Source organism: Nothoprocta perdicaria, unplaced genomic scaffold (assembly GCF_003342845.1).
Source record: "Nothoprocta perdicaria isolate Ctin4 unplaced genomic scaffold, notPer1 scaffold_11, whole genome shotgun sequence".
NCBI classification, from domain to species: Eukaryota; Metazoa; Chordata; class Aves; order Tinamiformes; family Tinamidae; genus Nothoprocta; species Nothoprocta perdicaria.
In genome coordinates, this window is record NW_020454205.1 from 1,885,036 (window position 1) to 1,910,797 (window position 25,762).

At 36.2% G+C, this 25,762-nt stretch overlaps 1 protein-coding gene across 6 annotated transcripts in view; it reads right to left on the bottom strand.

Annotated features, from left to right (window-relative positions):
• Positions 1-4,631: 4,631 nt before the first annotated feature.
• BOLL (boule homolog, RNA binding protein) overlaps positions 4,632-25,762 on the bottom strand; it is a 28,349-nt gene continuing 7,218 nt past the window's right edge. For 2 of the 6 annotated variants that reach the window (XM_026049176.1, XM_026049159.1), the window contains exons 4-12: positions 24,356-24,410; positions 21,321-21,396; positions 17,476-17,603; positions 15,552-15,623; positions 14,829-14,876; positions 13,352-13,480; positions 12,167-12,265; positions 7,533-7,669; positions 4,632-5,252 (exon numbers count right to left, since the gene is read on the bottom strand). In XM_026049176.1, coding sequence (XP_025904961.1) covers positions 7,646-7,669; positions 12,167-12,265; positions 13,352-13,480; positions 14,829-14,876; positions 15,552-15,623; positions 17,476-17,603; positions 21,321-21,396; positions 24,356-24,410 — 631 coding nt within the window. In that variant the 3' untranslated portion in view covers positions 4,632-5,252; positions 7,533-7,645. Of the gene's footprint in view, positions 5,253-7,532; positions 7,670-12,166; positions 12,266-13,351; positions 13,481-14,828; positions 14,877-15,551; positions 15,624-17,475; positions 17,604-17,926; positions 17,997-21,320; positions 21,397-24,355; positions 24,411-25,762 lie in introns of those variants that run through there. The other 4 variants (XM_026049167.1, XM_026049201.1, XM_026049184.1 and 1 more) reach the window with 4 other exon arrangements.

Genomic DNA, 25,762 nt, shown 5'->3' on the forward strand with positions numbered 1-25,762 from the left:
GCACCTGTAACAGAATCCATAATAAATGCTTCCTTAAAGACCTCTTTCTTTTTCTGGGTAGGATACAGGATAGCCTATGTTCAAAGGAAAGGAAATCAGACCATGTATGATCTAATACTGTGCAACTACAAAGAGAAATGACTCTTCCTCAGTCTCATGATGCAAAAACAGCTGATACTTTTGGGAGAAGAAAGTCTTGAGACTTTCTACTCTGTTCTGACCATCACTGAGGCAACACCTCCAGAGTCTGTGCATCTGTGACAGGGTTACTGAGACATTTTAACTGGGTAATGAGCTCACCTGGAATAAATCCGCTATTACAAGTTGAGAAGCCTTTGAAGATCCGGGTCTGCCTGAGGTTAAAGAGCAGCAAGCATCAAAAACACAAACACATTAAAAGTAAAGAATAAATTACTACCATTTTATAAAATGTCACTATGATCAACACTGACTAACAATAGAGGAGATAATTTGTAGTTCTCCTGAAAGAAAAATCAAACTGTAAAATTATTTTTGGACTAAACATGTCTCCAAGTTGTGGTCATTGCATCCATACTTACAGCTTATAAATACACTTAACAGGTTTTTTTTTTTTTTTAAAGAGAGGAGTGTTATTATCTAATAGAGATCAATCGCTACTGATGCAGAATGTTTTAACATAGGCCAGATATAGGCCAGATATGGTAGTACTAGCTCAGAGAACAAAGTGAGTACTAAACTAGTCATATTTCTTCAGAAACAAAGATGAACTGAGCAGTTATAGGACTTTATCACAAGCTAAAAAAAAAAAGAAAAAAATCAAGAAAACCAGAATATTTATCATCTCAAATTGCAATACTTTAGTACCTCACAGTTCCTGCCCCTATTCATTTTTAGGCTCACTTCCTTTATTTCATGACTCAAGGAAGACGTTAAGTTTTTGCTCGGGGCAGGTCAGTGAGAAACAAATTATCGCACAAATATGCTGAGTTTGAGTAGTCAGAAACTTCCCAAAACCCCATTACTTTAGCTAAAACAAAGCATTCACATTTATTTCTTTCTCTGTAGCATGACAATTATTATTCAAATAATTAAATTTATTTAAAGATAGAGTTTAAAGACTTTTATAACCAACAGTTTTCTGTTCAATGCTCCATTCTAAGAGCTCTGTAAATTTTTTTTAATCCCATTGAAGGAATAAATTCAGAAATGTAACTAAAAAAAACTTGTTAAACCTGTTGAGTGGAAAAATCAACTTTCCTGAAATATTACTTTGTATGCTAAAAAGTGTAATTACTGTAACAATGACAAAGTATCAGTTTGCTTTGTACAGGGGAGTTTAATGATGAAAGTCACTTCATTTTTTCTTTTTTTTCCAGTATAATGTTATAGTACTTACCTATGCCACCATTAAATAAACAATAGCTACAACTCAAACAGTAAATAGGGACCAATTTATTTGAATTGAACCGTCACTTACAAAACTAGAATGTTATTAAAAGTTACAAACCACACAAACTTGGTTTTAATTACTGTGCTCTACAAGTGGTTTCAACGTAAAGAGCTTTTGATTTATAAGACGACAAACTGCTCATTGAAACGAGATCTACAAATTTCTTACTCTTCTCCACGCACATCCACAGTATCTTACCTAACAAGGCTGCAGGAACTAGATGTGCCTGGATTACAGTATCAAAGAAGAGAGCCATCTGATCAACTCAATCTTGTGTTCTGCAATAAAACTGCATGTTCTAGTTTAACCACTCAACTGGAAGACAACTAAAAAGATGATCAGTGTTGTGTTTAATGCGTACATCCACGTAGGGATGGGGGAGGTATAAAGCAACCAAGTGGCTCTCAAAATTACAGTCTAAATGCTATTCGAATTAGCTTTGGTTCAAAAGGCCTATAAAAGCCTTGTAAGATCTAGCTTTTCTATTCCACCTTTGCTACAAAATTAAGCTCTGTTAAAAAAACCCTACATATTACAGCTCTGCTCTATTTCTAATTGGATTTTCTGAAGAACAGGTTATAAAGATTTGCCTAATGTTTACAAGGCTACCCAAATGCATCAAGATGTTGGCATTGTATTTTGGATCCTTAAAATATTGATTTACAGCATTTTTTTTTTTTTTAATGAAACAGAAAGGAAGAAAATTTTATTCCAAGTGAATGGAAATTCCTGCAGCGATTCAAAATGACTGAGCTACCAACCTATTTTTGTTCAACAGCACAGCCATACAACTTCTCACATGTTAGAACTACGCTAAAACAGGGAACAAAACATTTTAAAGAAGCCACGCGTCCCATTACTTTTTCCTCAGTTGCTACTGGAATGCAGTTGACTCATTAACCCAATGGTAAAATAATTATGAAATAGACAGTCATTGACCTAAAGTTAAGCATTTTGGAAAATGAATTTCAGAATACATAGAAATATCCAATTAATATGAAAAATGTCACTTGTTCTACAAGGATGATGAATATATTCCTGGTGCTCAAGACCAGAGGGAGCAGGTAACAAAAGCATTAGTGAACAAGATAATCCTGTTTAATACAAGAAAATATTCCTTGCTGAAAGGAAGAAGCGTGATAACTTCCATAACTTTTTCTATCTAAACCTATAGACTTTCACTGAGAGTTACCTAATAGAAAATGTTCCAGGTCAATATTATCTTCATATAGCAAAAGGCTAAGCATCAGTTTGAAAACCTGCAACAGCTAGCTCACTAGAAAACCAAAAATACCTGCTGGAAACTGGCTTAGTAATAGGTAAGTAACCTAACAACACCTAAGGAGGAAGGTGAGTATTTGCCATATGTCATTTTTCACTGGTTAACTGTATGTTCACGGCCTGGCAATTCAACACGATCCCTCCCAGCCCCATGACTCTGGTTATAGAGCCCACAGCCACGGGTGGGAAATCATTCAGCCCCAAAGAGAACATTCCCCTCCTACAAACTCCTGAACCACCATCAGGGATCATAATCTCAATATCTGGAATCAGCTAGAGTAGAAATCTCCATCTGAGGAAGATTCTCAGTGTCAGGAAAGTAATACCATGTAAGAAATGGATAAGGAAAAAACCCACAACCCTCAAATCCCCATGAGCATTAGGTCAAGATAATGCAATTTTAGGCACTACTCAAGAGGAAATGATGTATTTCTTTCCTATGATACATTACAGGAATAGATTACTAATGCAATTTCCAAAGTCATTTATTGTGTCTCTCCTGCTTTTCATGAAGAACCCAACTACTGGAAGCTTAAAGGTTACGTTATGGCTAATTCCTACAATGTACCTATGTAAAGACAAGGAAAACCTACTCAGAAGCAGTGGCTGCAGGACCGAGACAGTAACATCTCTCCTGATGAATGCTAATAAATGACAATTTGCAAGTGTTCGTATTAAACACAACCTATCTGGCAGACATGCAAGTGACTGCACCGTATTTGTAAATTGTAAACAATTTGTAAATTGTCCAAGCAATTTGTTCCAAAAACTTCCCTGTAAATACATTTTTTTTTTTTTTAAATATAACATCCAGTGTAAAATTAGGTTCTTAGACCTTTAAAGTGTTTTAAAAACTGGCAAGTTATGTTTGGGAAACGAAAACCCCAAAATAAAGTTTTAAAATTAATCTTATGAAACCTGGGTGAAACCAGTATTTCATGAGAGGGGAACTGAGGCTCTAACAGAACACACAACCTTTTCCAGGTAGCTTTGCAGAGAACGTATCATTTACAGATATATTTACTATCTAGAAATGCTCCCAAGGAGATGAATTATTGCTAAGATGTGCCAAGATTTCTTTAAAGTACATATATGGATGAATTCTACCATCTAAATCAAACAGAACAACAACTGGACAGGGTGTACAGACTGACCCTCAAACATGAAAAGCTACAGCAGCTTTCTCCCCCCATCAAAAGTAGGCTGAGATTCCCAAGAATTTAACAAATTGCATCTGTACTTGATACTTACTGTTAAAACAACCCCAACAACTGTTAAGGTAACACCATATTTGTGTAGATTTTGTGTATGGTTTAAATTGTATTTGTGTAGATTGACTGACTATAATGTCCATTCTGCAAGATCCTCATGTGATTAAAAAAGGAAAACCTCAAAATTATTACAGAGCAGATGAAAAATCAAAAGCTCAAGTGTATTTTACATACGTAAAGATCTCAGTACTATATGAAGCATAAGCCATAGCTTGTATTCCTATTAACTACAGAGGCTGAGTTTCAACCTTACGGGAATAAGAGTTTTACAAAACATAGAAGGAACTCAGAGGGAGAGGAAGGAGGCCAGGAGAGAAGTGGAAAATTAGCTTCCTACAGTTGAGGAGAAAGCAGTGTTTCATCTCAACACATGATACTATCAAGGAGTTTTCAATTTTGCACAGAAAACAGAAATTTAAGGAAGCAAGAGGAAGTTTGTGAGGTCTTACCACAGTACGAAGTCAATTCTTGCCTTTTTCTCTATAGCTAAAGACACACCAGAAACAAACGTAATGCTTACCATTAAAAATGTCAGCCTCATAGGAAGGAAGGTAATTATTAAGCTAGTTGTCTGAACTTTATTTTAAATTATTATTGCTCCCAAACAGTAAAATGAGACATAAGAAAAACATTTTATAGAAGTAGAGAATTCTGACACAGCAGAATTAAAAGTATACAAACTAGAGTGGAACAGAAAGGAATGCACAGACTTCAACAACCAATTTTGAATGCACAACCAGTAAATGCTGTCAGTATGTGGAAAAGTGGCTTTTTTTATTTTGCAACTAACAGATCTTTTAATTTCTGTAGTCCAAAAGAGAAATGTCATGTTTTCCCTTTATTAGCAGTATGCTGTTTTTCAACCTACATTAGAAAGTAATGTATATACAGTAGACTGTATATCGCAAATTACAATTTTGTCCAGTAGAGTTTTTTATTAAGAAAGGAAACCATGATTTTATCCTGCATTTCATGTGTTTACCTATCCAAACCGCAAGATTTCGCTTTATCGCTCTACGAAAAGCAGTAACATTTCCATTTAGGCACATCCAAGAAAATTTTAGAAGCTAGGGAACTACATACCCTCCTTGTGACAAAATTCATGCTAAAAATCTACTTTACTGAATCTGTAGAAGGTGGTGGTATAAGAATTATCTTCCACTCTAAAATCTTTTCTAGGATGAAAATGAGGACTTCATGTACATGGAGGTTTCAGACTCAGACGAAGGAAGAGAAAAATTTCTTCTTACAGAATGTAATCTTGGTTCCTAAAGAGAGGGAAAAACGCAGTTTTGGTTCCTCTCGTTAGAGTCATGTAACATTTACTACATTAGTGATGCTTTAGTGAAAAGTTACAGCTCATTTTATTGCTGTGTCAACTATACAAGACTTGTTCATAAAAGAGAGTTACATTTCCATTACACACACACACACACACACACACAAAGTTGACAATGGTAAGAAGCTTCTTAATTTGTTTACAGGTATGGATGGAATCTTAAAATCAGTTCACATTAAATTCATTACAAAAAAAGAGAGAGAGAGAGGTTCTGTTTACTGTTTCTATTACTTTACACACATATGTCAAACCAGTAAAGGAACTGTTACCCTCTTTTAAAATGAGCAGGGGATTTTTTTTTTTTTTTAATACGTCTAGTATCTTATGGTGCAAAACTATTTAACCAAACCTTTTCTTTTTCTGCTGTTATATTTCCTATGATGAAGATTAGAGCAGTATGTTAAATAAATCTCAAGCTCAGCTTAGCATTAAACATTTTCAAGAACTGTTTAGTTTATTTAGTTCAATTCTCAAGTACATCATTGCTACTTAAGCATTACCATGTAGCTGGAACAGTATTTAAGCATCTTCAAGACTGCATGCATCTCCATGCTATACAAACAACCTTAATTCTAACTTCAACTACGATTCTGCTGCCTTAAATTTCTTTAACTTATATACAGTTTTTAGGGTTTTTTTTCATAACAAAGTGAATAGAGTTAGCAGATTTCTATGAGAATTTATAACGATGCCTATGTTCTTGTTCAGTAGCTAAAAGCCACAGCTCTATAAACCTGGACTTGGTAACTGACAGCTGCCCCATCTGTAAAGCACTGAACAAGTCATGGACTGCGACTGGGCAGCTTGGCAGCAATGTCAGCAGCTGCAGGCAACAGAGGACAGCAAGATTCAAAAAACACAAACAACTTTTTAGGTGTTGAGGTCATCAAGAATCATCTCTAGAATCCTTAAATTATTCTATTTATTCTTCTTATGCTAAAGTTCCTTGCCCTTTCTCTTACAGCTTCCACTCGGATCTCTGCTGCTCTACATCCCACCTGTTTTATTCTGCTTGCTTAACCAATAAAAGTTCCTTTATCTCTTTCTGGCTCTTAACATGGCACATGGCAGCCTCAGAATAACATCTTTGTTTCCTAAGGCTATATTCTTAGTCAGGCATTTCTAGTTCTCCTGCATTCTTATTTTCAAAAGCTTCATCAATACATCTTTTCCCCTTTTAGCCCTGCCAGTTTCCTGGTATTACTCACTGCAGTTCCTACATCCCTATCAGGATTTTTAACTCATCCTAACTCAAGATTTTAGCTTCGTCATCTCCTAGCTGCAAAACTGGTGCATTTCTTCTCTCAACTCTCAATTTCCACAGCCAGCTAGAGCCAGTCTTCCTGTCTGCTTAACTTATCAGTATATTAAAACTACAGAACTTTCTGCTTGTCCTGTCTTTTCTTTAGTTTTGACTCTTACAAACCTGCATTTTTTTTCTCTTCTCTACTGCTTAGCCCCTAGGAGGCTAAAAAACTATTTTGAGTTTAATTCACAGAACGCAGACATGGAAAAGCCTGCAAAAAACCCTGAGAGGAAAGTGCAAATAGGATCTTCAGAAAACTCACCAATGTCTCTAAGGAAAACTGGGAAAGTTTAAATTTTTTTTCGGAAAGACTAATCAATGACACAAAGTTCTCACCCTGATCAAACAGCGGGTTCTTGCCACAAACCACAGGGTTGTTAAAAGGCTTTCAAATATGAAAGGGACACATTTTATCATGTGCAAAGCATGTATTCTTCTTTATCTTCATCTTATTAAAATACTAAGATTTTAAAAGAAAATAAGTAACTAAAAGCAGCACCATAAAACATGAACACATGTCCCATCAACATAGATCATTATAAATTACACAAAATAGACAGAAAAGGGGAGAAAGGGAGTTTTCAATAAAGGAAGCAAGAACAGTTTCAGGAAAAGAAATACATTAAAGTGCTGAAACTTTCCCTTATCGAGAGAAAAATAAACGTGCACAGAATTTGGGACTTCAAACTATGTAGAAAACAATGATGGAATGAATACATACACGACTATTACAGGAATGAATGATATAAATTACAAAAGTTGTTCTACATAAGAGAATATCAGGAGATTTACAAACATGCAGCAAGTAACTAAATAATACTGCAGACTCTGCTGAATTTTATTTTAGCGTGTTTTATCATTTACCAATCTGTAAATAGCAAGCATCGCAATGAAGCAACTGACCCTACGTTTCACAACAGGCAGCTGCTAACTGGTGTGTTGATGATGGATCTCGGCCACATGGGAAGGACTGGACAAGAAAATCAGTACGGGTAGGCCAGAGCTGCCCACATGGCTTAATAGTGAACGCTCCACAAGGTCTGTCAAGTAAAGAGAGAGAACATACAGATCAGAGAAAGCAAAGGAAACAAACAAACAAGAGACTAAATTGGAATGAGAGCAAACTGCTAGAATAGGGAAAAAAAAAAGAAGTTGATAAAGAGAACATAGAAGGAAGCAATGTGAAAAAAGGCATGTCATCTGCACCTGTGTTAATACAAAATTAATGAATATTTGCTCATCAAAGATTCAAATATCCCTTATAGAGGCACTAATCTGCACTACTGAGCATGACAAGTCTCTTAATAATTGCATTTGAGGACAGCATAATGAAGTTTGAGACTTAAGTAACTTTTAGCAAAACATGTATTCTCTCCATCTTAATTTCATTCCCTGCACAAATTCAAAAACATACTTACCTATTTAAAGAAGGTGAGCTTTAATTTTTTGTTCCAAATGAAATATCATCAAATAATACGGTACTAGTATAAAATTACTCTGTTTCAAAAATGCAAGCAAGACTTTCTTTTAGAAGATCACTGAGAATTATATGTGCATATATACACACGCATGCAAGTACATATATTAAGTACACACACACACTGAGCCCAAACATTAGCTTGTTAGTCCTAATTGCAGAGAAGGGTGGAGAGCTCGGAATTCTGCTAGACTTGAAGAATGTTCACTGCCAAAAAACCAAAGTGCTCACCCTGGCCATCAGTACTATCAAAATGCATGTGTACATGAACATAAATACTACTAGTCAAGCCCTCTAAGTTTTGTTTTGACACAGGAATATCCAAGAAAGTAGAGAAATTAATTTTAAAGCTATTGAAAAGATTGTGGAGAACAGACATTGAACCAGAAAAAAAACCATGAAGATGATATATCCATCGCTGGTTGGCTCCTGGGGAAGTTAGTCAACAAGGATGTCAGAAAGAGCACAGAATTAGGTACTGCCCTTGCACTGTGCTCTCCTGAGCACCTTTGGAAAAGGCCAAGCTTAGAAGTGCCATCGCTCCAATCTCCCATTTAGTGCACAGCGCTCAGAGCTCAGGTTCAAGGACAGGAGGAGGGGAAAAGGCCAGACCTTGTCACCTGAAACTAGCTTGTTGGGAGAACAAGGGTGAAAAATCTGCACAAAATTCATTTTTTTCTCCTAAGGCTAAATGATCACACTAAAAGAAGAGTGAATATTCCCCTTGCAGACCTGAAAAGCCTCCCACAGGCAAAGATACCATACGATCCCACATCATTAACATTGTCCACATAATTCAGTTGGACACAAATAGTGGAAATGGCAAAAGTTTTTCCAGAGTAAAATCATGTCACCTCCAACAAGTACGCCACAGATGGAAAACATGAGTTTTCCCCCAACATGAGAGGGAAAAACAAATACTAGAAAACAAAACAAAATACCCCAAACTACCCACTTAACCACCTCCATGGGCCAGAGCTTGTTAAATCTTTTTTGTAAACTGCAGCTCCAGTACTCAGCTCCCCAGGTCCCAAATTATTTAGCAGGTCAGTGTTTCAGAACCCAAGATAACTATCCACTAAAATAAAATTTATATCAAAGGGATTTCTCCCAGGTCTGGAGTCAGAGAATATGAATTTCAATCTCGCCTCAAGTGGCTGCTTTTTACCATGGACGACACAAATCTTGCTACCAAACACAATCTCATACATCTCTAGAAGCACTCAAAACACCAGTCCCTGTATCAGAAGGCTATTTTGGATCTGAAACACAGTACAAGATCCAGTCAAGATGAGTATTGGCCATGTTTCCTAAAAAACTAAAATAAAATGCCACCCAACAACCCACGCAGCCTTTGAGAATGAACATCAACTCAATAAATGTCAACAATTTGTACAACTGCTTAAGAGGGAACCACTTCCTCCTACTCATGAACAACACATGCTGTAATCCCCAAAGAAAACACCTTCTGTGTTACACAAAGTATTTGCAGGTAATTTAAAGGGATTTAGCATTTTGGGCGTGAGCCTTACTTTAAATATCAAATTTAGATCTAAAAGGGAATTAGAGAACCATCACAGAAGGCTTACTTCTCGTTTGTTCCTCAAAGACTGTCAACACAAAACTGTAAGTGGCAAAATAGAGAAAATGAAAAATCATTTAAAAACACCCAAACTGAAGCTTCCTTTGCTATCTAGTGAATTTTGCAGAAGTAATGAACTTTACATATCCACACCAGCAACAGAGATGCTGGCTCAGAAATTGCTCAGTTTCTTCTTTAATGACTATTTTGTCTGTTTTTCTTGTTCATCTTTGTGACTTCATCTCAGCACAACTGCAACCCACACTTTTGAGCTACACTGAAAGTTCTGGAAGTCTAAAACATCAAAAACATCTGGATACTGGTTATGTCTGTACTAGTCTTGTCATATGACCACAGATCCTCCTATCAAGTGCATTTCTATAAAATGTCTATAAAGTTTACTCCTAATGCAAACCTGTACAGGAAACAGGAAAACTACTTTAAAGGCAAACTCCTAATTTGAGAATGGGCTCTGTCTGATAGGGCCACTATTTGGCATTTCTCCACTCAGCAAAGATACATTTGCTGGGTTATTTTAAACCTGCAACCAGGAGGCAGCATCTTGAGGCAGCTGGGGAACAGGTGGTAATAACGTGACCACTTGCTTAACTCAACCAGGCTGCTCTCAGCCTTCATTCCCTCTATTTTTCCCCTCTCCCTACACCTTGCTCAATACCCAGGCAGAGAAAAACACAATACAAGCTAATTAAATTCATTACACTTGGAATATATCCAAAACCTTCAGGATTATGTGAAAAGGTAAGATAAATGGAGAACTATAACGTGGAGCATGGAAGCAATTGCTGGCTTAGGCCAAGTTCAGCTGTGTGTGAAACCACTTCCAACGCTAGTAAATATACAAGACATCATATAATGAGATAAGTTAAGAGTATGAGTGTTTCCTCCATTCAAACACGACTGGAACATTAATGTTTTTATTCGACAGTAAATCAACACAGCTTGTATAACTTATCATGGAGCAACCTACTACCTACAAAAAAAAGCATGGTGCTGTGGTAATTACCGTAGAAGAGGAAGAGCTAATAGACTCTTGTATTAACTTCCACCCACCTCATAGCTTACTTGACACTACCTTATTCATAAAGCCTTGCTCCTAGAAAGACCATAAAAGTCAAGTTTCAAAGTACCCAAATTTGTCTTCTATGACCTCTGCCACACATACTGAGGGCCTTTCACCATCAGCAGGCAGGGAAAGAGAGAAGAAGCCCACAGCGTTGTCTGACCATACCAGCTTCACGTTTTCTTCATCCATGTGCCTACACAATGAACATCTCTGAGAATTTAATCCAGATAAAGTTTGTTTGGAAGTTTATAGCATGTATATTGAAGAAAGATCTAAGTATGAGAGGAAAAAATATGCTTCTTTAAATAAGCACGCAGATATTTTTGATTCTGAGACTACCATCGCCAATGTTTCCAGTGTTTTCACACACCCCTGAAAGTGCCATACAAACTGAGTATGATCATTGTGCTCCACCACTCCCTTTGTATATATGTCTTGAGTGTATGAATCATCTGGGATTAGCATTCTTCCCAAATTCATGTTCTTCTGTTTTCTTCTTTTTTTTTTTTTTTTGGACTACTTTCAGTTTAATCCAAGGCAACACTTATGTTTCAGCACCCTCTACTGGAAATACTTAGTAGACATCATTATGTAAGTACTCCAGCCAAAAAAAAAAAAAAAAAAAAAAAAAAAAAATTAAAGAAGTATAAAAGACAGACACAGCCTATAACATATCTTTGATTAATTCAAATTTATTCTGTCATTTGTAGCTGAGTAAGCATCTTCTCCTCGCAGAAGAACAAGCACTGTAAAGTTAAAACAACTGATAGTTTCAGCCCTTTGTTATCATGCAGTAACAGGCATCAGAAGCCAAATTTAACTTAGGATGTTTGCACATCATGTTAAAACAATGTTATAGTAATTTAGGCGACAGAACTTTCAGAACTTGCCTCAGTGCAAGAGCCAGACATTTTCAAATGGCCATTCAAAATCAGAACTGCAAGAAAAATATCTTAGGTGGCCAAAAGGGACATTTTTTCATGCTCACTGTTCCAAAAACTCCACCTTGCCATAGCATGAAGGGCTTGTCTGAGACTGCAAGCAATTAATTCAACTGCTCAAAATCCAGAGAGATGTAAGGATAACAATTTATCATTTCAAAGAACTGAACAACGCTCACTGCTTTCTCTCAAGATACATCTTTCATTTGCAGTTTTCCTTGCATCTCTAATTTTAGAACTATTTATTAAAACTTGTCTCAAAGTAGTTCCAGAACAAGTAACCTCTACATCCTCTGTAATAAAGACTGAAGAGCAAAGAAAAAAATAACAGTTTCTTTGCAACGTTTTTGTTTTCCTTACTTACTAATTCATAATAAAAGACTTTTTCATTCCTGCCCCCCTTCTTTTCCTGTCCCCCTTCCAAAAAGATGACAGTAAGACTACGGTGCTTACTTTAACTGGCTCAGTTTGAATCACAGGTGCTGGCATCGCTATGGCACTCTGGGCGTAAAGCTGGTGATAAGTTGCTTGAACTCCATGATCAGAATATGGCTGGTAGGAAAACAAACAAGAATTGTATTTATTTACAAAAGGAGCAGAAAAGCTTGTTTCACAATTTCTTATTTTTTCAGGCTTTTCAAATGGATTTAGATTCCCAAGAATTTCAAACTGTGGGTTGAATTAATCTAGATTACTGATTGGTCAATCATTGACTTTAAGCATGGATATTTCAAAATTCAAGGGCTTTCCCCCCCAACCGAATCTGAATTTCCACATACAGCTTCCTTTAACATTAGCAAAATATGTACCTGTGGACTGAGAGCACAATACATCCAAATATTTTCCCTACCTAATTTCATGGCTTTTCTTGTTGTTCACACATTTCAAATGTCTCTATATAAGCTGGTAAGTATTTGATTTATGAAAAACAAGACGTAAAACAATAAAATGGATGCACAGGATTTGTGACTGAACAATAAAGACCGATGTTTATGCATTTTCAGGAATAAGACAACCCTACCAAAGCTTTTTTTAATTAAAGTAGTGAGAACAACCTTTCAGGAAAACTAAATTGTCTAGGTGTGCCAGCATTTTTCATTAACAATGTTTGAAAAACCAATTTGGGAACTTGATTCTTGCAGCAATAAAGTACTTCTATAAAAATACTTGATTTTTTGCCCTAATTTACAGTTATCAGAGAATTAATTAAAATAGCCTTACTGTACATTAATCATCTCTTAAAAGAAATTGATCAGAAAAGAGCAGCAGAATTGATTTAGTCCTTCAGGTACTATTTGTTCATTTTGACCTTCAGAATACTTACAAACTAGCTTTTACACACAAAGAAAAAGTTGTTGTTCGAGAAGCTGAAATGGTTGGGCTGGATTAATTCAGTACTCTGACTGTGCAGTTCAGCCTGAGTCTCATTTTGTTTTTTATTTATAAATAAAACTGACTCGTCTTCATGCTGCTGTCATTACTAGAAACATAAAACCTATCAGAATCAAAGCATCCTCCTAGGAAGCTGTGGAAGAGACGCTCTAACTTGAAGACAACTTAGGTGCTCTGAATTCCTTGTATGTTTTTCAGTTGCAGATAAACATTTCAATTACAAATAATTTTTTTTCACAAAAATACCTCAGGAACTGCAGTTTCCACTAGAGAGAGTGGGGCAGGCATGCATCCACCTTCCTGGGTAATCTCTATTGGCTGATAAATGACTTCAGATGGGGGCAGATAAAAGAATGAAGATGAAGAGGCAGGAGACTGCAATAAAACACATCACTGTCAAAGTTAACTCTGATAACCCATAGGAAACTTAACTGAGGTGGAAGTGGGCAGAAAAAAAAGTTAGATGGCAGGACAAGAATGTTAAAAGTGTCATCACTTGATCCTTTGATCACTTAAAAATAAGTATTTATATTTTTCTTTACATTTTAAAGAACATTGCGAGAGAAATGATAAAACTTTCAAACTGAGATTCACTCTTAAAATTGCAAACTCCAATATTTTTTCATCTTGCAAAAAAAGTTACATTAAAATCATTTTGTTTAATTTTTTTTTAAAGAACCCATACAGCTTTACCTATCTATGTGTTTAAAGCATTAACTTATAGACACACTTTTCAAGACATTTTTGGTTTAGACAGTTAGCTACCTAAACAGATCTTGTATTTTTTCTCGTTATATTCAGAGACAAGAGATCCCTGGAAGAAAAATTTTCTTTTTTCACTGGAATAGCAAGAGGGAAATTTAAGTGCAAGGTCTCCCTCTTCAAGAACAGTAACCCACAGCTGGGACTATGAACAAAGCATTCAAAGATTAGAAGAGTATTATTATTCACACACAACAAACCTAACAATTCAGCCCCCCCTTTTCAAAGGAGCAGACTGATGAACAGAGTGGAACCGACCCAAACTGGACCAGATATCTGTTACTAAAGCAACAAGGATGTATCATAATGCTTCAAGTTTGAGAGCCTTAATGCTCCTTTTAACTTCAAGCTCTTCAAATCCCTTTAATGACAAGATTTCTATACTATGCTCCTCTGCTGTAAAGATCACAAAACTGATAAAATCCATAAAAAGTCAGGATGTCAGCAATTTCATGGCCTTCCTCCTACAATTCTAAGTAGGGTTTGAGCCTAATTTCACCATCCTTGTGTGTCTGCATATTTCTGCTAATACTCTGAAACCATCACAGGCTGTATCTATCAACAAACAAGTTAATATTCATTTCTCCTATCAGGTAAAGCATGGCAGTTTATCTAGGCTTCTGAGAACAAGTATTTGCTCTTTCAACAGAAATTTCCTGTTCTTCTCTATGCAGATATTGGGTCGGGATAAGGAGAAAGATTTTTTTTTAATAAAGAATTTAATTTTGATATGTCAATAAATTTATTTCATGCCTTCTACTACATCCGTAAAAGTTACAAGTGCATTGCTAAATGCATTTGAAACCAACTAATATTTATTTCAATACTGTTTGAAAGAGTATGAAATTCAATTGTATCATTTGATTCAAAGACAAACTATTACAAAAGCTGGAAAAACATCCAGCAGCTTTAAACTATACGCAAACTAATGTAAAACAGAGCAGCTATGAACTGTATTTACCTGTGGAACATTCCACTGCCACTGACTCGGAAGGCACTGTGTTGGGGCCTACATGGAAATAATAAAAGATATTTATAATTTTTTTAAATTTACATATGCCTTTCCAATATACTGCATATACATACACACATTCACAATACACTGCAATCACCTTCCCCCAATCTTCATTCGAATATTAAAAAGAACAAAAAATTAGTTTCCATAATCCTCTCCCAATGCTTAGGAATGTTCAGCTCCTCAACTTCCACTCAAGCCTCTTACCCGAGCATTTTTTAAGCTACTGAAATAATGAAGCATTTAGGGAACAGGAAGACACCAGATGTACAAACACTGCAAGCTGTCCAGAAAGCTCATGGAACCTCCATTGCTGGAGGAATTTAACATTCAATGGGACAAGGTCCGTAGCAAGACGACCTAACTGATCTAACAGGTCTTGCCTTGAGCAGAAGGCTGGACTAGATGATAAAAATTGTGTGGTAGGAAGCCAGTTGTCCAGCGAAACCAAAGAAAGTTTTATTATGTTCCATTTCTAAGTAGTTAGGTGCACAAGAAGAAATTCAGTTCTAGTGGAAAGAAAATCTTCAATGAAATTCAAGTCTTTTATGTGACTATTTTTGACAGTCCTTCTGTTTGTTAAGAATAAGCAGCACTGAGCTAGTACTGCAAATAAAACTGCAAGCTTGGAAGGAATCCTGACACTCTGAACACCATTTCAACAGATACCTGATAATGATATGTAGGAGGCTGATAAACCGGTTGAGCTACCATGACTGGCGAACTGGAAACAGAGCGTGACTTAAAAAACAAAACAAAACAAAAACCAGTAAGTTCAAGCCATAATACAGCACTTTCATAAACTGTCAGTCCTACTAACAGATCTGAAATACTACATATGAGTAGTCATTCCCTTTTGGAAACAGATTTACTAGGCTTTAACTCGCACTTTGATTCTTCAAGATCACTGCTTCCAAGGGTTCGTTACTGATGAAGCTTGTACGAGGACTTCCTCCTTTCCAAAAAAGGAACACCTTTCCCTAAAGCTTTTCACATGTCCTCACCATAGGTATGTTTTTATAAAGGCAATTTAATTTGCCACTGATGTGTTCTCACCTTCTCTGCAGCCCTCAACCCTATGTTCCCTTTTCCATTCCCTTCTCACCAGCCTCAGCATTTGTCTGATCTGGCAACAAACTAGTTTGAGGAGGTAAACTAGCAAAAACATACCTGTTTTTTGGGAGGCCAGCTTAGGGTCAGAGAAACACCACTGAAAGATGGGGGTAGACACAAATGGACAGAGAGAGAGGTGCAGGACCATGCACCTTTAGGTTTGATCTGTTAAAGATACTTTGAACAATTCCCTACATCATGAAATTGCCTCATTCCTGCATAGAGCCATCCCAACAATACTCTAATTCATTCTGCTATATAAAAAAACATCGGATGCAACAATAGACAGACACCCTCATTTTGGGCTTTATAAAGTTATTTGCACACACACACACATACAAGGTAACAACATCTTCAGTAGAGCGAGTATTTTCTAAATTTTCAATACTACTGTGTTTTTAATTCTTGATACACTTTCCTAACAATGAAAGTGAAGAATATGTAAATAAGTAAGACCAAAATAGGCAAGTAGCATTTGGAATTAGAAGCATCAAGCAGTGTATGTTTGGTACTAGTTTGGTACAGTAAAAATACTCATGGCCTTTTTCAACAGGCAGTATTTGAGGCCGTTCTCTCAAACTATTGAACATTAATAGAAAGGCCTTCTAAAACAAACAGGTATTTATACCTTTATTTATGCTCTAAAGCTGAGGAGGCACTATGAGATTGTTGATCACAAATGTCACTCTCAATGAGAAAAGTAAAGAGCTTAAGATTACAAAAAGAGTGGTTAAAACAGGTTGGTAAATGCTGAGGAATAAATTCCACAAATTTCTGCCAAAATGTTCTGCCATAATAACACCAACAACAAAATAAACACCAAACTGGAATAATTATTAGCTCATTAGCAAGAAACAATAGTCTTTCCAATAAGAGCAAGAGGGAGCAACAGCTTCCTTTGATTTTATTCCTAGCTTATAGAGGGGTTTTGCATTCATACACACAGACAGGACACACGTGGCCTTGGGCAAATGCTGCTTTTACAGAAATTAAGAGGTGCGTACTCTGTAGATGCCATCAGTCTTTTAATCCTTCATTTCCTTCACTAACACCACACCTGACAAATAACTCTATCCAATTTTCTCATTCCCACTGACACTTAAACATTTCATCTACTGCATTATCTTCCTCCTAAAATAAGTGTACCCTTAAAAAGGGTATGTAAGACTGTAAGAGGTCTTGCTTTGTTGATCTAGTGTTTCATTTTTCTTCCAACTCAACATAATAGTTATTGCAGCCAAACGCTCTGTATTCATGGAGGAGTAATTATGGAGCCAGTGAAAGGTCATAAGGGCCATCTTCATGTTAGGAAAAAAACTTCTCCTGCAGTAGGAACCCCTATGTTTATATACAGTACTCTTTATCCAGAAAATAGTATCAACCACGACTAGCAAACAAAGGGTATACCTGGAGGGACATGTAAGTCTTGGACTGATCCTAGATTATAAAAAAGTAAATATATAGGAAATAAATTACTTACAGGCCATGCTTGTGGAACAGAAGCAGTTTCAGGCGTATGGAAATAAGCCACTCCATTATGGAAAGTATAAGGATATCCAGTTGAAGTAGTTAGGTACATTGTTCCAGCTGCTGGCATTACACTAGATCCTGAAATTAAATTTTTATATGATAGTTAACTTACCTAAAAGATATTTTTTAAAGTGTGTAGATCACATTTAAAAATAAAATTAAAAAAAAAAATCTTCAGAGAATCAAAACTGACACTCAAAGGAAAGAGCATGGGGCAGAGTGTGCCTAGTGCTATCTCAGTTCTGTCTCAAACACAGAATCCTGAAAGCAGATGGTCACAGGGTAACACAGGTAGATGGAAAGGAGTGCAGAAGATGACATGCATGTCAGTTACTAAACATAGACAACTCCAATTACCAGTAAATATATGATTTTTTTAATCTTCAAGTGTCCACAGGTACCTTCAAATTGTGGGAGATTTTCATTGGTAACCTCCATATATGAATATTTAGCTGAAACAGGATCCAACCACTAGAAACAACAGAAGGATTTCATTAAAAAATGCAGCCTGGTTCCTCAATGCACAATGTTTGTGTATTTCTTCAATGGCACATTGCCTGGTGAAAGTAAAATATGATCAAGGGAGACACTTCCTTCCATGCTGCCACTACCGTACGGGCTATAACAAAGAGAGGCCTCATCCCAAAGCAAAACTCCATCTATACAGCCCTGCAGCAGGTAATAATGTTCAAATTAAAGGACTTTCATTCTATGTAGAGGTTATTTAGCTTTCTCAGTGTTTTGGGGATCATCTAGAGTCTGTTTCCGTCTGGATTAAAAATGTTTCTCTAAAAGTTTCCTATCAAACATGAAGACAAGTTTCAGTTCCAAACATGAGGGACTTCGGGTAGGGGAAGCAACAATAAAAATAAATTCTGTAATAGGTATAAGAATTAAAAGCAACACATCATGGGAAAACTCATGGTAAAACATGGTAAAACAACAACTCAATATGAAGATCACTGAAGAGGCTTTAGTTTTCCCATCTTCCTTCCAAAATTAACTACCACCAGGAAATCCCATTTTCCAAACAGACACAAACTGTAAGTAGAGAGATGATTACGATGCTAAGTGAAGGAATAAGAAGAGCTCAACTATGATTTAAGACCTTAAGGACAATAATAGTCTGGCTCCTACAAAAGTCTGAGGACCCTTGGATGCAGTAACCTGAAGTACTACATACTGGGAGGTCATGGGCTAAGATGGCCCATGCCAGGCTAACTTCAACATGGACTTGAGAAAACCCAGGATACCTCAGATGCATTCTTCCATCTAGAATTCTGGTTACCAATGCCTGAAACGAGGAGAAACCAACAAAACTCCTAGCCAAAAATCCTTTCTGTTCTACCAAGAACATTCTATACAATGTTCTTCTGCTACTGAAGATCTCCCTTGCAAATGAAAAGGCAATATGGTCCATCAAACTTAGCAATCCACCATGAGAGAAAAACAAAACACTCTGGAAAACATAGAGTCACCTAGAATTCCCTCAGCTTACAATAATTAGTTATTCTTCTTCCAGTTGTTCAGGGTTTATTTGTACTTCTCAGCTTCTAGAATCCTCATTCTCATAGCCCTCCATGCAGGGAAAAGCAAACAGGGAACCCTTTCCCACTGCTGCTCCTGGCCCATGGTAAAGAAAAGAAGATTTTTTTTTTTATGGCTTTTTTTATGGCTTTCCCTTTAATCCTAGGTGCCTTAGAACGAGTCAGAGGATTCACCTTGAGCTTGGGGATGAAAGTTTTTTTTTCCTAAGTCGAGGTAGACTTTTTGCCATCACTTCTGCTAGCATTAAAACCTCTTCTGAGGTTGCTGCAACTGAAAGTGGCTGTTTTTTCTTGAACAACATGAAACAGTACGAGCACAGATGTGCTGACTGCAAGCCTCTCTTCCATGATCTGGAAAATTTCCCTGAAGACTGGGTAGTAGGCTTGGAACCCTTAAAATTCAGGGACTGAACAAGGTTGAACTGTTAGGCAAAAAAAGAAAAAGAAACAAGCCCAACAGCAATGCATTATTCAAAAGCCTGTGAGGAAGAGCAGTATTTGAACACTGATTTTCTACCTACTTCTGGAAAAGACAAGGGGTATTAGACACTTAAGTCTGAGGACTGTTTTCTTTATTCCTACTCTTCTAAACTGAGGAAGAAGAATCAACCTGATTACAACCTTAGGGCACATGCTTGTTCCCACTGAGAGGTGCAAAACAGAAATACTGCCTGTGCCTATGGGTGAAGGTATTTTTTTAGTTTAAGAATCTGTCTTGATTCTTAAAGGTGAAATTGCGACCATCCTGAAAGATACAAGAAAACTTTACAAGCTTGAAGAGGCAACAAAGATAGGGGCTCCTCACAATGAATCTAGGCAGAGTCATCTTTTTTCCTCATCTCAGTCACTATGCAACTCAGACTTGCATGGTGTTTGTTATGAAAATAAGGATCCTCCCAACATGTTCAAATCCTAGCACAAAAAGTAATGCGATGACACAGAGCTGAATGTGGCAAAACTTCCTATTAAAGGAAGACAGCAGCTAGATTCCAGTTGGGCTGGAGAAGACAGCAATAAACGAGACTACTAGGAGGACTATCCTCGAACTCCACCAAACACAACAGAGCCCCAGCCTTAGTGATGTTTAGGAGTCTAGGCTTTCCAGCTCCACAAACGTCAGAAGGAGCTGAAGTAAGGCAATGTGTCCTGGTGATTAGGTTAGTGGACTGAGCATGACAGCAAACACATCAAAATGAGAAGGTTTCCTCCCCCTTTCCCTTAGGTCCCTTAGGCCCCACACCTAAAATCACCTGAGTGAAAAAAATGTGCCCACACCAACACTGCTACTATCTATCTATGGACTTTTTCTCATCAGTAAAGCGACAGTATCAGCAGGTCAAGAAAGTTTTAAAATTCAACTAAAATTCTTCAGTATAGTCCTCAATGACTATACTGAAGATGAGCAAAGGTCTATTTCAACTCTTCTGAACTATACCAAAAGCAAATACTGAGTTTCAGCTATATAGCCCTTAGCAAATAATAATAAAACAGCATGCACAGCTCTCAAAAAACACCTGTCAAATCATAAAAATTGGTTATCTATTTTCTGAATTTTTAGTAGTGTATTATTACAGAGAAGAAAATAAAAATAAGCAGTCCCTGGCAGGATAGGAGGACATCTTCTCTAGAAGCAAATCTGTACAATATGAAGGTCTTCCCCAGAAGATCATCTTAGCGCTATACTTACCCAAAATAAAGAAAAGGCTTCTGACAAATAAAACTTAGCAATGTAAGTGTTTCCTCTTATGTAAGTGTTTAGCATGTGCAGTTCTTTGCCAGAGAAGGAAGCCATAGCAATTATCTTCTTATTATCTATCTAATTATCGTCCTGACAGACTTTGCTCGTCAAAAACCAGTAACAACACAATCAACCAACCAGCAAAACACTTTCAATTCTGTGGAATCTGTGAGTACGGTCTTCCTAAAAGCTTAGATTAAAACTCTATCTGGCAACCATAAGTGGCATGCTATCATTCAAGAGAAATTGCCATTCAGCTGGTCCCAGATATGTATTTTTTTTTCCAAGAAATGAGGTGAGGAACATATTAAAGACACAAAAGAGCCAAAGACCATCTATCTGTTTCTTAGGACATTTCCACTGCTAAGTATTTACTTTCCCTACTGACTATTCTAAGCATATGCCACGCACAGCATTAATGCAGTGCAAGATGGGCACATTTTAGTTAAAAGTTTATATTCATAATCACACTTACATACATAACATAAAAATGTAAGTGAAAATACATACGAGGAATCCCTATTTGTTGTTTTCTTATAGCTGGACCAATATTCAATTTCTTATCTTTATAATTAAGTTTTTCAGCCTAGAATGGAGAAAAAAAAAAAAAAAAAAGGATTCAGTCTTCGTATTTTTTACATTTATCTAGGCATTCAAGAAATGAATATCAAAAGTAGATAAGTCACCTCACAGGTCTCACCCCTCCCCTGCCTTTTACTTCCACTGTACCACAAAAACAAGAACTGCAACAACCCCTTTTCTATCCTAACCTTATCAAAAGTAATCACTAGGAATTTCAAATATTGTTTACTCAAAACAGAGCCTCCTGAATAACAATAGCTTTCAGCAAATTGTGCTTTTACGTTTGTCCTCATGCAATATCTTTAGTGCTTTTTCTAAACACTTATGTGTATACAATTTCAAGTATAAAGATTAAAATCAATTTTCCGTGATTGTGACATATTTTACAAAAAAAGACAGCAACAAATAACTACATGGAAAGGACCTAATTACAAGGACTGAACAGAGAAATATTTTCATTTTCACTAATGACTGCCTTAAAACTTACTTGTATCCAAGCTAATAAAATATAAAAGCAGGCTAGAACAAATACACAGTGAAGTTAAACTACAGCAGCAGAATCAAAACAATGCTAATTAGAGAACTGTAAACCCACATTCACTTCAAATTCTTTTGCAAGTAACAGAAAGGGGTTGTCATGCACCACCCCATAAATAAAACAAAAAAATCTTGCCCTCATTTTTAAACTCAAAATTAGCACACTGCTTGCTAATACAATGGGAAGAAATAGGGCAAACATGTTTTTTCCATCTATTGGAATCCCTTTAATATTGCTTTGTAAAATCTGAAAGAACAAGAAGCTCTCCTTCTCTGAATATTTACATGAGAGAATGTAGGCAAAACACTACCACACTGCAGTAAGTTTTCACTGTTACGACCTATAATTTCTGCAGAAGAGTTAATTTATGACTTCAACTTAAAGAAGAATATGGAAAGAAATGGAGTTAGCAATCTCATTCAACAAATGGGTGTTAGATAATGAAAATGCTTTCTTCATTTGGGTCCAATTTTGCAAAATCTTTAAAACATCTGGATGTAAGCCAAGTCTCACCCTCAAGATTAAAAATTAGGAAGAGGCTAAACTGTTGTGTTGAATTACAGTCTTCATAAAAACGTATAAACTAGGGCAAACCTACCTAATAAATACAGAGCAACTCCCTGAAAGACAGATGCACATTTCAGTCAAAATGTTTCCCAGCACAGGCTAAAGGAAGATGATTCTTGTCTGCACAATTGTTTTCATCTATCTGATCCATCAGAATTTAGATTGTTTGCATATACATATATATCTATGATTAACAGTTATATATATTTGTGTGTGTGTATATATATAAAAATATATATAAATAAACCACACATATGTACATCATTCCCAGTTAACAGAAACAGATCATCACAGAAAAAAAGTCTCTCTATGGACTTTTGGGAAACATTTAATATAGCAATGCACAGGAAATTGCAAGTGATTCTAGACAAAATGGGGATTAATAGGAAAAGCTAGGCAAGAAGGGAAGGGGTAGCATTAGAAGTGACAGAGCTGGAAAGAAGATGTTGGTGAAACTCCTCAAGGTCTGGAGACTTATCCAATTTAATACTTTCATCATAGAATGTAAAATAAAGGAAAGTGCTGAAGAATTACTGATGATGTTAAAGTAGGAGGCAAAAAAAAAAAAAAAAAGGAAAACAAAACAGCACAGGATGACCTTGAAGGTATCAGTAACATAAATGAGATGAAATTCAACTGTACAAAATGAAAGATCAAGCAAAATAAACTATTAAAGTTTGGGAGCTCATCAACTAAAAATGTCTGGGAGAAACAGACCTAGATACTAACTGATTGTAGAATATGGAATAGCAATATAATGCATTGGTGAAAAAGGCAATACAGTCATAGGATGTCTAAGTTTAAGGTACTTTCTGTAGACAAAAAAAAAAGGGTTAGTATCATTGAATGAGGCACCAGTAAGGCTTCATGTGCCATAGCTTTCCAGTTACAACACAGGAAAATGCTAAGCCTTTTTCAAAAGGGTCCTCCCTCGAATTACTGGTACTCTCCTGGTTCACAGGAAAGACTGAAAACAAAAAATGATCAAGAAAAATAGCTGACTCGGGAAGTTTCTTCCTATCTTTGTTCTCTAGTCCACAGGTTTAAGAACATTCAAGACATTTTAAAGTGTCCCATTTTTTTTTTTTTTACTTTTTTTTTTTTTTTAATATGAAATATCAGCATCGGCTCAGTTTTTTCAACATTTTAAATTCCACTGCTCTAGCGAAAAGACAATTTGCAAATCTTGGGTTCTATTTTCTGCTCTTTTTTTCTTCCAGATACCTTCCTATAAATTAACAGGCCCAATTCAATCAGACCATGGAACACAGATTTCCAGAAATGAAGAACCGAATCACTTAACTATACCCTCACCTCAAGAAATGTTCTAGAAAGAACCTTAAGACATTAATCTATCAAACTGCATAAACAACAGTAGCATAACTTAAAATAAGCTTCACTTTTAGTATTTCTCCAGTCAATTGAATTATTCCCGAGGACAGCAACACCAGCTCTCACAAACACGTCAGAAGTGGTAAGCAGACATCCTTCCCAGCTCCCCACAAAATTTCACAGTGATTAAATTTCTACTGAAGCAACTTGAAACAAATCTGAAGGGTAAAGAGTATTTAGCATGCAGTAAACAACTACTTTGTGGAGTATGTAAAGGATAAGAAAATAAAGAGTGTTTGTCAAAGCCTAGTGCTCAGATGTGAAGTGTTAAGTCCCTTCTCTAGCTCCAGAAGATCTCTGCATAAATCCTCTCTTAAGACAATGACTCAGATAAATTTAGGTGGGACAAAGAAGGTAAAATGACCAATCTCAGCAGATCTGCAAATCCAATCTGGCAAACACAGGATTGCCAGAATTGACTAATTTGAAATTTTAGGAGATAACCATAATGGGAAATGTTACTTACCTCTTGTAAAATCTTCTGTGCATCTTCTTGGGTTTCGAAAGTGATGAAGCCATACCTAAATAAAAATTTTTGGAGTTAAGTCTTTGGAATTTGTATTTCATATTTATATTGCCTATTAATACTTAAACATAGTACAAACGACATTTGAAAAGTAAAAATATGAAAAAAGAAAGAAATAGATATTGTAAAAACAACCTCAATCCTAACTTTGCCTCCTTGTTATAAACTGCCTTCTGGCATGTTTAAGTACATGATCACATAATACTGTTTTAATACAGTAAATGAGTAGCTCATTTCGATAGCTATTCAAAATGTCCTGTATCTTCCTCAATATTCAGTATATATGTCTTTAATTCCTTCATTTCTGTTAAGAGAGTTTGGATCTGCAGCTCTCATTAGCTATGGGCATCCAAGATGAGACACCTAGCATATGATTTCAATTATACAGTACTCATCTTCACAGTATAGCTCCCTTCTACTTGAGTGACATCTGAGTGCTCCAGTTTCACAAGCAGCACCCAGTATATTACAATAAATTCTCAGAGAAGACAGCAGTGCAGAGATAGTATTCATCTGTGAATTATTTTTGCATATGACATGATTAGCATTAAGCAAGAGTAGTGTGGTAGGGTCAAGGACAAAATAGTTTTATACTTTTATACACAGTAGGTCTCTTCCACCATTCCTCTAACTGCTGCAACAAACCAAATGGGCTGTTTATACATTGAACTTCTGCTGTACCCAAATCCCTACATGAATTCCTGAGGAAATCTATGCTTATCAGTGAGGTAGTAAATTGATTTTTTTTTTCTGAAAGGAACTTATTCCGCTAAGGGTGTGTGAGACTGCCATACATGTACCTCCCTCCCCTCCAAAAAAAAAAAAAAAAAAAAAAAAAAAAAATCTTTCAAAATTCTCTGAAATGAACTTTAGCTTCCTAAATTCCAATTAATAATCTTAATGATTTTGTGTGTATGTTTTCTTAGGTTTGTGCTCATTCCTTAGGGTCAGACTACAAGAGGTACTGAAAAGGGCTCTGTCATTCTAGGCTACAGACCTGATTTTCAATACATTCTATCATTCCTGTTGAACACTTTTATGTCTACTTTAGTAGTCAAAAACAGTAACTCTGACCTGTTTCACTACTAAATCTCTGGGCCTCTGCTATACTACCTTCTCTAACCAAGTCTGAAGCTTTCCACATCCAAAGACCACAGAAGTTAGTTGCCTAACTTGAGGTCTTACTTACAAAGGCTTTCAATTCTGTATGCCATCTTGACAATAAACTAAGAAACACAATTAAGCAAACTTGGAAATAAATTTTGTAAAACAAATTTACAATTTGTCAATCGTAACCTACCAAGTTTGTTCTTGGATTTCTATTTAGAAAGTCACTATAAGCAATTC